General features: G+C 44.3%; 1 protein-coding gene across 1 annotated transcript in view; it reads left to right on the top strand.

Annotated features, from left to right (window-relative positions):
- The first annotated feature begins 471 nt into the window (after positions 1–471).
- Positions 472–13,571, top strand: part of LOC120927968 (guided entry of tail-anchored proteins factor 1-like) — a 76,869-nt gene continuing 63,769 nt past the window's right edge. Inside the window, exons 1-2 of the mRNA XM_040338996.1 lie at positions 472–777; positions 3,018–3,183. Of these exons, the coding sequence (XP_040194930.1) occupies positions 688–777; positions 3,018–3,183 (256 nt within the window). The 5' untranslated portion in view covers positions 472–687. The remainder of the gene's footprint in view (positions 778–3,017; positions 3,184–13,571) is intronic.

Raw genomic sequence — 13,571 nt, 5'->3', positions numbered from 1 at the left:
GCGCTTCCCTATTGGCCGAGCGCGGCTAAAGAGCGCCTTTCAAACCATAACACCGGCACCTGTCTGGGTGAGCCGGCCTGTCACTCAAAACTCCACTCCTCCTCCCTCCTTATTCAAGCCACGCCTCCCCTCCTCACTAAATCGGCTTTAGCTATTATTATTTTTTTTCCCTCCATTGGGAAGTTTTTTTTTTTTTTTTACTCCTCCTCTCTCCTTTTACGTTCTTGTTTGAATCACTGGTGGTAAATAGAAGTGCGCGCTCTGATTGGTCGGGCTTCCCCGCCCACCTCCGCTCTGAGCTATACAGCTTCGACGTTGTAAAAAAACAAAATATATAAGTGGGAGGGGCCAACCCGAGCTATTTCTTTTTTTGCACTCAACGTTCTGGAAGTGGGCGGGGTTTCGCTATTACAATGTCTCTAAGAAAATGTGTCCGAAATGTACCCGCCGCGCGCGTGCGCTTCATGTGCGCTCCATCGTACAGAACCGGGAAACGATCGTTTCCTCTCATTGGGGGGAATCGCGCCGCCCGTCCGTTCACCTCGTCCCGTCTATCACCCCCCTGCCCCCCATCTCCGCCTCCTTCCTGGTTCCCGAGGGGCGGGGTTTGGGTGATTGCTATTGTGTTGTGATGTGATGATCGCAGACTGAGAGAGAGAGAGAGGAGGAAAAAAAAAAAAAAAAAACATGGCGGAGAGCTGTGCGTGTCTGCTGGTGCTCAGCACCGTGTTTGTGTGCAACCTCCTAAAAAGCCAGCTTGCTGCTTTATCCTCGATTGTAAGTAATCCGGAGAAATAAACCAATCGTTCCCCTCCATCCCTCCCCGCCATCATCCACCCCTAGGATTATATATAAATATAATATAAAAAGAAGGGGAATAAATAAAAACAGAGGGGGGGGGGGGATTTCTAAAAATAAGAGATCGAGTAGAAAAAGGTGCAATCCTGGAAATACCTTTAAAAAAAATATGTGTGTGTATATGTATATATATATATATATATATCTTCTTTTTATTTTCTATAAATATATATGTATATATATATATCTATAGGGTACAGTTAACAAAAAAAAGATCAATTAGAAAAAAAGGCAACCCTAAAGAAAAAAAAAAAAAAAAATATATATATATATATATAGATAGATAGATAGATAGATAGATAGATAGATAGATGCAGCACTAGAATTAATAAAAAAAGAAAAAAAATATATATATATATATATAGAGAGAGATAGATGCAGCACTAGGATTAATAAAAAAGAAAAAAATATATATATATATATACACAGCACATTTCTAATAAAGACATCAATGAGAAAGAGAGATGCGGCCGTGGAAATCCTCCCCAAAAAAAAAAAATCCACACAGACGTAAACGGGGGCACATTTCTAAAAATAGATTGCTTAGAGACGATGCAGCACTAGAAATAATAATAATAAAAATAAATAAATACATATATATATATTTATAGCAGATTTCTAAAATAGGAGATCAAATATAAAGAGATGCAGCCCTGGAAATCCCCCCCCCCCCCCACCCCAAAAAAAAAAAAAAATATATACATGGTTAATGATAGAAATAAGAGATCAATTGGAAACAATGTAGCTCTAGAAATAATATATAAAGCATAGTCCTAAAATAAGCGATCGATGCAGAAAGAGATGCAGCCCTGGAACCCCCCCCCCCCAAAAAAAAAGATACCTATCTATCTATCTATCTATCTATCTATCTATCTATCTATCTATCTATCTATCTATCTATCTATCTATCTATATATATTATATATATATATATATATATATATATATATATATATGGTTAATGATAGAAATAGGAGATCAATTAGAAACAATGTAGCCCTTGAAATAATGATAATAATTCTATGTATATATATATATATATATATATAGCATATTTCTAAAATAAGTGATCAATGCAGCCTTGGAAATCCCCCCCCCCCCAAAAAAATATAGATTATATATATATATATACATATAGGGTTAATGATAGAAATAAGAGATTAATTCGAAACAATGTAGCCCTAGAAATAATAATATATGTATATATATAATCCTCTTAAAAAAATAAATAATATATATATATATATATATATATATATATATATATATATATATATATATATATATATAGGGTTAATGATAGAAATAAGAGATCAATTAGAAACAATGTAGCCCTAGAAATAATAATTATATAGCATATTTCTAAAATAAGAGATCAATTAGAAAGAGATGCAGCCCTGAACCCCCCCCCCCCCCCAAAATATATATATTAATGATAAGAATAAGAGATCGAATAGAACAGATGCAGCCAAAAAAAAAATATATATATATATATATATATGCATATTTCTAAAAGTAAGAGGTTGATCAAAAGATGCAGCCTTTGAAATCCAAAAAACAAAACAAAACATAAAAAGTGTGTATGTATAAATGGGGCATGTCTCGCACTACATGTAATGCAGATGAACCTAAGCTGATTACGTCTCTCTAGTGGAGACATTCCACATCCTGATCACTGTCATCACTGCTCCATTCTCCTTTTTTTTTTTGTAACCTTAGTTAACCTTTTCTGATCTCCAAATAAATTCCTATTAGGATGACCTGGTAAAATAATAATTATATATATAAAATCATCAGATCATATGGGTGACATCTAATAATATTAATCCTCAATCCTTCTATACTGACCATCTGCAGGGGGGGGTCAGACTAAGTCCACCCAGCATCACTCACTTCCTAATCCTGTGATAGCAAAGTGCCATTTTCTTTTTCTACAAATATGGAGGGTGCTTTTCTCCCAAGGACAGCGGAAGACGGCTCGGGCACCACCGTGGCACACAGACAGCTCATCCAGATACACATTTAGCACACAGTTATACATTGCAACCAATGTGGAGTGTGATTTGCTGTTTGCAGACATTTGTTCACAAACTCCAGGGTGGAAGTGGTTGGATATTTTTTTTTGCATGCTCTCTCTCAGACTGTCTTCTTCTGTTCAGGTATCCAGGTTTCTGCAGAAGGATGCCGAGCAGGAGTCTCTCATGAGGTCTGACATTCAAATTATGAGACAGGAGCTCGTCAGTATTAGCATGATGGATGAGTTTGCAAGATACGCCAGGCTGGAGCGTCAAATCAACAAGATGACTGATAAACTTAAAACCCATGGTAATTTTATATGAAAGTTTTTTACTTGTATAATTACTATTCGGGTCAAGGATTGATTGCTGTGAACATAAAGTAGTTGGAGTTGAGCAAACTTAAAGGGGCAGCACGGTGCAACATAATCCACCACATTGCGCTCTGACCAAAAACCAAATGACGGGTGCCGCTTAAGGCTCCAGCCGGGTCCTCTCCTGTGCTATACTGTGGGGAGTGCGGGCGAGGATGGGGCTCCAACCCAGCTCCAGTAACGCAAGTCAGAACAAAGAAAAGTCCTATGTTCCGCACATCGCTGCAAGAAACTGTGAAGGACAGCCTCAGCCCAGGCTCCAGCCATGCCAACGTGTTTCACTCTGCTCCCAGAGCTTCATTATGGGGAACTCCATGATTAATCTGCAGGGCGGAGCAAAATGCGTTGGGAAGAGCGAAATGCGTTGATGGACGTGGCTTGGCTGGTGCCTAGGCTGAGGCTGTCCTTCACAGGGTCTCACAGCAAGGACTTTTCTTTGTTCTTACTTCCGCCACATTGCACCACGCTGTGGTCAAGAGAACTTAAAGTGATTGTAAAGTCTCAGTTAAAAAATTAAAATAACATACATGTTATACTTACCTCCTATGTGCAGTGGTTTTGCACAGAGCAGCCTGGATCCTCCTCTTCTCGGGTCACTCTTTGCTGCTCCTGGCTCCTCCTTCCTGTCGGGTGCCCCCACAGGGCACCCGACAGAAAATGAGTTTTCAGGAATCTCCTAGAGGTGGAGAGCAAGGATGAGCACACCCCACGTGCAGAGCCCGCCAGGAAGTCGGCACTGCGCTGCACTAATTACAGGCAGTGAGACATTGTCCCGATGCGCGGATGCAGAGTGCCGACTTCCTGGTGGGTTCAGCACGTGGGGTGTACGAACACGCCGGAGCTCATCTTTAGTGGAGAGGTTAGGGGCTGATCGGGACAGGGAGTTCCAGAGGATGGGAGAGGCTCTGGAGAAGTCCCGAAGGCGAGCATGGGAGGAGCTAACAAGGGAGCTAGAGAGCAGGAGGTCCTGGGAGGAGCGGAGGGGATGATTAGGGCGATATCTGCAGATGAGGTTGGTGATGTAGCTGGGGGCGATGTTATGAATGGCCTTGTATGTTGTGGTTAGCATTTTGAATATTACACAGTGGGGTAGGGGAAGCCAGTGAAGGGATTGGCAGAGAGGAGCAGCAGTCACGGATCTGTTAGGTGTATTAGTCTAGCAGCAGAATTCATGATAGACTGACGGGGGGACAACCGGTGTAAGGGTAGGCCATTATGAAGAGTGTTGCAGTAGTCAAGGTGGGAAGTAGTCAAGGAGTGAATAAGTTGCTTTGTGGTGTCATTAGTCAGGAAGCGTCGAATTCTGGAGATGTTGCCGGGGTTAAGGTGGCAGGATTTAGCCACTCATTGGATGTGGGGGCTGAAGGAGAGGTCAGAGTCAATGATTACACCCAGGACCCTGGCATGTGTGGAGGGACCAATGGTTGTGTTGTTGATATTAAAGTGGTAGTAAACTCTTTACTACTACTTTTACCTACAGGTAAGCCTATAATAAGGAGATACTCCCCTCGCAATGCGCCGCCGGACCTTGCCGGAAATGAAGTCTCCCGCGTGCATGCGCGGGAGTGACGACATCGCCACTCCAGCCAATCACAGCGCTGGAGCGGTGATACCCGGAAGACACGCCGAGGCAAGATGACATGGACCAGGTAAGTTCTCTACACCTCGTTCCAAGGTAAGTATTTCATAATGAGCTAGTATGCGGTGCATACTAGCTCATTATGCCTTTTGCCTTTCAGGTGTAAAAAAATAAATAAAAATATTGCGGGTATACAACCGCTTTAAGGCTGCTTTCACATTGCAGCGTGGAGCCGCGGTGACGGTATAGCCGCGCTATTTGTAGCGTGGCTATACCGGCGTATTTACCGTGATATTCGGTGAGGTTTTAACCCCCGCTAGCGGCCGAAAAAGAGTTAATACCGCGGTATTACTGCGCTTTCCCATTGATTTCAATTGGAAGGCGCGGTATAGGAGCGGTGAACACACCGCTCCTATACCGCGGTAAAGATGCGGCTAGCAGGACTTTTAGAGCACTCCTGCTAGCGCACCGCTTCAGTGTGAATGCCTTCGGGCTTCCACATTGAACACTACAGGGCATGATTTTTCATGCGGTATAGCAGCGCTATTTTTAGCGCTGTACCGCATGAAAAACGCCCCAATGTGAAAGGGGCCTAATAGTGAAGTCACGGGGGGAGGCCGTGAAGGAGAAAATATAACAAGTTCAGTTTTCGAAAGATTGAGTTTGAGGAAGTGGTGTGACATCCATTACTGTCATTCAGTAAGTTTGAGATCTGTGAGGAGATTAAGGGGGTGAGTTGAGGAGTGGAGAGATAGATCTGGGTGTCGTCGGCATAGAGGTGGTATTGGAAGCCATGGGAGGTTATCAACTGGCCCAGGGAAGAGGTAAAGAGTGAGTACGTTCTGTTCTATGAAGGCTTTACTGTGCTGTACACTATAACTAAATGCTATATGGATTCTGGTCATTGCTCACAATATAAACTAATGTGTGCTCTAAAAGTAAGACTTAGGGCTCTTTGGCATAAAGCAGTTGGTCAGTTAGATCAAATATTCTTGCAGATTATTTCATTTTGTAAGCACTGAGCCAAGCCCAGAGATTCTGACTCCATTCCACTTTCTGTGATGTCTGCTTCCTTTAAGTCCTACCCCAATAGGTCAGATTTTGGTAGATGCTGGTGGTTTAAAAATCGGTAACTCTTGGGGGTTGATTTACTAAAGGCAAATATAATGTGCCCTTTGCAAAGTGCAGTTGCACTCTACAAGAGCAGTTGCTCCAGAGCTTAGTGAATACGTTAAAGTGTTCACAACACAGTGTTCACAACAGTAAAATTAGTCTGTATATGCAGTAAAGCATGCTTGTTATACTCCCTGTGGAACCTAAGGGGTTAATCCTCCACATTGTGTAAAAATGCTGCTTGATCCTGTACGCACAGATCCTCCCCTCCCTGCACTGTCCCCCTGGACAAGTCTGGATAAAAAAAGAGCCTTTGGAGTCAGGCTGCACATGCTCAGTTTGGTGCATCTCAGTTGACACCAATGGGACTGCTTGCATAGGGATGCATGGGAACACCTGTGCGGGTAAACGTGGCCCTGCATGGGTGTATGCTGAAGTAGGCTACCACTGGTGTAGCGCAGTGTATTGGAAACAAATCAAAGTGGAAGTAAACTTTCATCTTTTGGTTTTATTTATTTATAGGTAACCCTATAAAGGTAGTGTAAATATTTCCTAAATGTGCACTGTTTAGGACAAGGGTGCCCAACCTTTTGAAGAGCAAGGGCCACTTAAGCAACTTGGTAACCAGTCGAGGGCCACAATGAGTGGAGCAGGTGCATTACAGGTCGCAGCTACTCTATAGGCCCTCCGATCCGCCCAGATGAAAGGGGATGAATTCTTTTTTGTTTTTCGTATTGGAGGTAGGCGGGCGTAAACGGACATCAGTAGAGGTGAATTAAGGGTCTCATTTGGTCGAGCCGATCGTGTGAAAAGGGCTTAAGATTGCTTTCACAATGATGTACTGCGGTTTACCCACACCGCGGGTGCAGCGTAGTGCACCTGTGTCTATCCTGCGGGTTAACTGAATTTTGCCATAGACTCCACCTGTGGCAAAAGCCAGCGCTGTAGGGGAAGCATCGGCTTGTGGGGTTCTGCTCCACCATCTTCATTCACAACACTGATGCTATGGTATGGCAGGTCGGCAACCTGCGATCTGGGCTTGCCAACCCTCCATTCCAGAGAAGGAGGTCGCGGGCCACATCAGAAGGCTTCGCGGGCCACATGTGGCCCCCGGGCCACTGGTTGGCCATCCCTGGTTTAGGAGATATTTTGTTTTATATGAAGCCAGTGATATCACTGGCGTATGCGCTCTGAAGGGACAGCCACACGTGCCGTTTCTTCAGAGCCCGTGCCATGAACGGCGGCTCCTACGCATGCGCGGGAGTGATGTCATCCCGGCTCTGACCAGTCACAGAGCTCGAGTCCTCGAACCTGGAAGAAATACAGGTGAAGATGAGAGCGCCTGCAGCACTGACTTCTCGGCGCTGGAAGAGCTTTGTAATAAAGTAGGCGATGCATACTAGCATGATTCCTTTACCTTGTGGGTACCAAAAAAACAAGTTCCACTCACAGAGGGTGTCAAGTGTGGAGGTCTGGGACCGGAGAAAGCTCAGAAGATAATCTCATCCAGGATTGGGCAGTCAATCCTTGCCACGGCGGCTACTCTGATGGATGGGAGAGGACACTGTTGAGCAAGGAAGGAGGCGTGGCTAGCTGCCAAAATGCATTCCGATTGGCTGTTCCATTCTTTGGGCTGACCATTGGTTACTGGCTCGTGACAGCTCGCTCATCAGTGTCCTCTTCCATCCATCCACCGGAGCTGCTCTGCGGCGAGGACTTCTGAGCTTCCTCCGATTCCAGACCCCCACACTTGACACAATCTGTGAGTGGAACTTGTTACTGGTTTTTAATTTGTTTCCAATGAACTATTCTACACCAGTGGTCGTCTGGCGCCTCTCTCTCCCTTCCCTTTTTTTTCAGCACGGGTTCCCAGACCCTCGGACAGGCAGCCTCGCTCCCACTGGAGACCACAGTCAGCCATCAATATTGACTTAATTTATTTTGACACCCATACTATGTATTGCGACTGAGCACTAAGGATGAACTCAGGCGTGTTCGCAAGTCCAGGGGTCAAGTCCTGGGGAAAAAAGTGTAGGAACTCCCACCCAAGATCCACTCCCCCACCAAAAAAAATAAATTATACGCTCATATGCATAATTACTAAACCGCATTTTTTTTCCGATCCACTGTACCGTAGTAATCCTTTGTTACTGGCCGCTTCCTGTATATGGATTCATCGGGTAGTGTGCGGGTATTCCGTCACTTCCTCGATGCCGCAATGTCTCCTGGGAGCTTTTGTCATTGTTCCCAGGAGACATTGCGGAGGTCTGCCGCGAGTTATCGCGGGATTTAGAAAGAAGTTCTCGCGGCAGACCTTCCGCAATGTCTCCTGGGAACAATGACAAAAGCTCCCAGGAGACATTGCGGCATCGAGGTACCTGATGATAAATCCATATACAGGAAGCGGCCAGTAACATAAAGGATTACTAAGGTTGGCCTGCCCCTGACAGTGACTCGAGCTGGGCATCGCCGCTTAGTGAAGGATTGACTCGGGCGGCTCGGCTGCTCTAGTCCTGCAAAGGGAACGGAGTTCCTGCTGTGAAAAAAGTGCAGGAACTCCGTTCCCATGCGTTCCCGCAGGACTTGAGCCCTGCGCAAGTCCACATGCCCGCACCCGCCAGGAAGCTGACACTCCGCAGCGCTAATCAAAGGCAGTAAAACATTTCCCAATCTGTGCAGCCACGGATCAGGAAACTTCTCACTGGCTGTGAGTAGCGCTACGGAGTGTCAGCTTCCTGGCGGGCACGTGGACTGGCGAGCATGCCTGAGCTCATCCCTACTGGGCACCTTACTCTTAAAGAAAAATTCTGGACACTTGCAATTTTACAATTTAGGGTAGTGCTGAGAATTTTTGCTTGTTTTTCCTTTGTATGCTAAAGTATGCCTTGTAAACAAGGCCTTATTTCTCCCCATACCTTCAAACATAAATTGGGAGATTGACTAAAACTGGTCCACATGGAATCTGGTGCAGCTGTACATAATAACCAATCACCTTCTAACTTCAGCTTGTTCAATTAAACTGGACGCTCATTGTTTACTTTGCAAAGGTGCACCAGATTCTGTGGGCTTCCTTTTTTAGTATATCCCCCCCAAAGTTTTGGTATGGTAGAGCAAGTCTCTCTCAACGCTTGTCCTCAAGGCGCCCCCAACAGGTCATGTTTTCAGGCTTTCCATCATTTTGCACAGGTGACTTAAAGCGGAGGTTCACCCTAAAATTGAACATTATAGCTAACCTGTCTCCAGCCTTAGTAAATCACTGCTGCGTTGTCATTTTTTGGCATATGTGTACACTTACCTGTATTCTTGCTGACTTCCGGGTCTTCTTCCTTGCGGGGAGTGGGCGTGTCGCTCCTTTTCCCCGACGACTCTCGGCGTAATTTGTGATCTGGGTGCAAGGTCTCCTGGGAGTGACGTTTCACAACTCACAGGAGACCATCCGATTAGCTAGGCGTGTATTCTCGCGCTAGCTCGGGTGTCACGTGACGCGGAAGCGGGTCACATGACTCGCAAAGTGCGTCATGTGACGAGGGCGGATACTAATTCGCCATTTTAACTAAGGGAAATCTGATGGCAACAGTGCAGTGTTGACGGCGACGCTCGCTGTCAACACTGCACTTGCACGGGATAGAGCGGTGAATCCTGGGACGTCAGCATTCACCGTATCCCGGAAGGACGAGCTGCTGGGCTTCACAGTGCCCACAGTAAAGATGGAAACGTCCATCTTTAGATTTTAAAACCTCTCGTTTTCTGGACAAGTGCAATGCTGCGGGCAGAAAAACTGGGAGACACGGGTGCTTATTTCAAGCAGGTAAGAGCCGCAGAAGCATTGCTGATAATTGGGTAGCGCACTGCATCCTGGGAAATGATGACACACATTTCCCAGGAGCATTAGAGGGAGATGATGTCAGAATCCTAGGTGATTCCAAAGGCAGATTTCGTGGGACTGCATAGCAACAGGCATTTCCAGATGAGTAAAAAAAAAAAAAAAAATTTTCTTTTTTTTTAGGTCTAATGAGCACAATAATGAAAAAAAAAATTTGGGATGGAAACTCAACTTTAATCAGTTTCACTGCCTTAGTAATAACCACATCTGTTTTCATCTGATGGAAATTCTGAAAACATGACCTGTTGGGGTGCCTTGAGTTGAGAAAGGTAGAGTTGTGGTTTTTCTCCTCCTTTGTAGAGTCGGTATATACAAATATGGCACCTGCCATTTTTGTGACTTGTTTCTGGCAGAAGAGACATTCAAAACAACTACTAATCAACTCTACCTTCCAGCAATTTATTTCTACTGTTAAGTGCCTATGCATATTTCAGTCTGATTATTTCAATATTCTAATCATATGCAAAAAAAGAAAACGATAACTAAAGGATGAAAAGGAAAGGTTTATAAAATGTTTGTTTGATTTTGAAGTCATTTTTTTGGGAGGCTGAAATGAACTTTAACCACTTCAATACGGGGCACTTTCTCCCCCTTTTTTTCCAGGCCAATTTAAGCTTTCGCAGCTCTCGCACTTTTAATGAGAATTGCGCGGTCATGCAACACTGTACCCAAATAACATTTTTATTATTTTGTTCACACAAATAGAGCTTTCTTTTGGTCGTATTTATTCACAAATCTTTTTTTGCGATATAAGGGAAAAAAGGAAAAAATAATAAATAAATATATATATATATATATATATATATATATATATATATATATATATATATATATATATATATATATATATATTCTACTTTCTGTTTTAAAAGAAATCGAATTTTGTCATAAATTTAAGCCAAAATGTTTTCTGCTACATGTCTTTGGTAAAAAAAATCCCATTAAGGGCCAGATCCACAAAGAAGTTACGCTGGCGTATCTATTGATACGCCGCGTAATTTCTAGGTTGCTCCGGCGTATCTTTGTTTTGTATCCACAAAACAAGATACGCCTGAAGCTGGGCTAGATCCGACTGGCGTACGCCGTCGGATCTAAGGTGCATATTTACGCTGGCCGCTAGGTGGCGCTTCCGTCGATTTCCGCGTCGAGTATGCAAATTAGCTAGATACGCCAATCCACAAACGTACGTCCGGCCAGTGCATTTTTTTACGTAGTTTCCGTAAGGCTTTTTTCGGCGTAACGTTACCCCTGCTATATGAGGCGTAGCCAATGTTAAGTATGGACGTCGGGCCAGCGTCAAATTTTCTGTCGTGTACGTCGTTTGCGTAAAACGTTCGCGAATAGGGCTTTGCATAAAATGACGTTCACGTCGAAAGCATTGGCTTGTTGCGGGTTAATTTGGAGCATGCGCACTGGGATACCCCCACGGACAGCGCATGCGCCGTTCAGAAAAAACGTCATTTACGCTGGGTCAAGTAAAATTAACATAAATCACGCCCACATCTTTAACATTTGAATTCCGCGCCCTTACGCCGGCAGATTTACGCTACGCCGCCGTAACTTTAGAGGCAAGTGCTTTGTGAATACAGCACTTGTCTCTCAAAGTTGCGGCGGCGTAGCGTTACTAGGATACGCTACGCTTGCCTAAAATTACGATGCGCTACGCTGATCTGGCCCTAAGTGTATAATAATTGGTATGTGTGCAGATGATCATGTGCAGATGATCATTGGGACATATGATTTTACTGTTACATATGTGGGGGACAGGCGTTTTTTACTGTGTGGGGACATGTGTGGGGTTAGTGTTTTGGGGACATTGTGTGGGGACACTAGGCCGGTTATCCGTGTGTAAAAAACAGTTCATACTCACCGATCACTGGCCGGCTGCAGAGATCTGCACTCCTCTCCTCACGGACAACTTCCATGTTAGGAGAGCACTGATCGCCTAGCAACCGGCTCTCTACTTAAGTCACACGATGGCTGTGATTGGTCACAGCCATCATGTGATCTGGAGGGCCAATCACAGAGCCCTCCTGCCGGTCGGAGATGCGCCGTATCCGGGTGACACAAGTGCATCTGGATAACGCCGCTGCGCGCGCACACGATCCCCCTCCTTCTGAGGGACGTTCCTGAATGTCCAATCAGGAGGAGGAAGCACCCACCCGGTCGTATATGTGCAGTGGCCAGGTGGGAGGTGGTTAATGGTACTGTACAAAAGCTTGGGATACCAGAATTGGTATAAAAAGTTTTACATTTTATTACAATCACAATTAAAAAATACATCATTTTAAAATGGAAAAGACAAAACAAAAGACTCTATACGGTCACAAATGACGTGACACTGGGATGATTATACCATGTAAAAACTGTTCGCTCGACATGTTTCGCAGAAAGATTTACCGCTTCTTCAGGAGCTTGTTTTTGTACATATGTACATATAGTTCTATAGAGTGATTACCAATGTAAAACTATAAATCAAAAGAAAAAACACACATTAGTTATCATATCATACAATCATCAGGGTATTGATTACATATACAATAAAGATATATGGGCCTAATCCACAAAAACCTGGCGCAACGTATTTTTTCCTATTTAAGTTACACCGCCGCAAAATCTCTACCTAAGTGCCCGATCCACAAAGCACGTACCTAGAAATTTTGAGCGGTGTAACTTAAATCCGTCTGGCGCAAGGCGTTCCTAATTTATTGGGGCGAGTCCCATTTAAATTAGGCGCGCCGGACGTACTGCGCATGCTCCCGACGTCATTTTCCCGACGTGCTTTGCGCGGTTTTACGTTGCGCCGGGTTTTGAGAATCGCGACGGGCGTAAAAAAAAAAAAACGAGTTGCGGCGGGAAAAAAAAAAAAAAAAAAAAAAAAAAGACAGCGACACGGGATAGAAGGGTCTACTTTTACATGGTGTAAACAGTTTAGGCCTTGTAAAAGCAGCCCTAATTTTGCGACAGCAAACTAATACTTACGGAGAAAAAACGAAGCGTAAAAGCTTTGTGGATCTCCGTAAGTGCTAATTTGCATACCCGAAGCGGCATTTCGACGAGAAATGCCCCCAGCGGCGGCCGAGGTACTGCATCCTAAGATCCGACAGTGTAAGTCCCTTACACATGTCGGATCTTCTCCCTATCTATGAGAAACTGATTCTGTGGATCAGTTCCATAGATAGAAACAGGGATACGACGGCGTATCAGTAGATTCGCCGGCGTATCCCTTTTGAGGATTAGGCCCTATATTTTTTGTGTAGCGGTAATCCCAACATGTCATCTTTTTGATTTTAATACGGTTGTAGTGTGTGGTGTAACTGAACAATTTGTTCTTTTAGACCCCTTTCACACTGAAGCGTTTTTACAGCATTTTAGTGTTAAAAATAGCGCTCATAAAACGCTCTCCATGCATCTCAATGGACCCTTTCACACTGAGTCCTGCAAGCAGCATCTTTGAAGCAGCTTTTGGGCGCTGAAAAAAACGCTCCAAAAACGCCCCTCTCCATTGAAATGAATTGAAAGCGCTGTAAAAACGCCTTACCCTTTCACACTGAGGCACTGCAAAAACACCCTAAAACGTTGGGGCCTTAGCGGTGATTTACCAGCACATTGGGATTGCAAATGAGGCTTCGCTTGCATAACGCTCGAAAAATGCCCCAGTGTGAAAGGGGCCTTAGATCTTGAATGAAATCTAATGCCGCGTACACACGATCATTTTTCGGCATGAAAAAAACGTTATTTTGAAAAAA

Source organism: Rana temporaria, chromosome 2 (assembly GCF_905171775.1).
Source record: "Rana temporaria chromosome 2, aRanTem1.1, whole genome shotgun sequence".
Classification (NCBI taxonomy): Eukaryota; Metazoa; Chordata; class Amphibia; order Anura; family Ranidae; genus Rana; species Rana temporaria.
The sequence above is the reverse complement of the archived record's forward strand: the minus strand, read 5'-3'. Positions and strand labels throughout refer to the sequence as shown.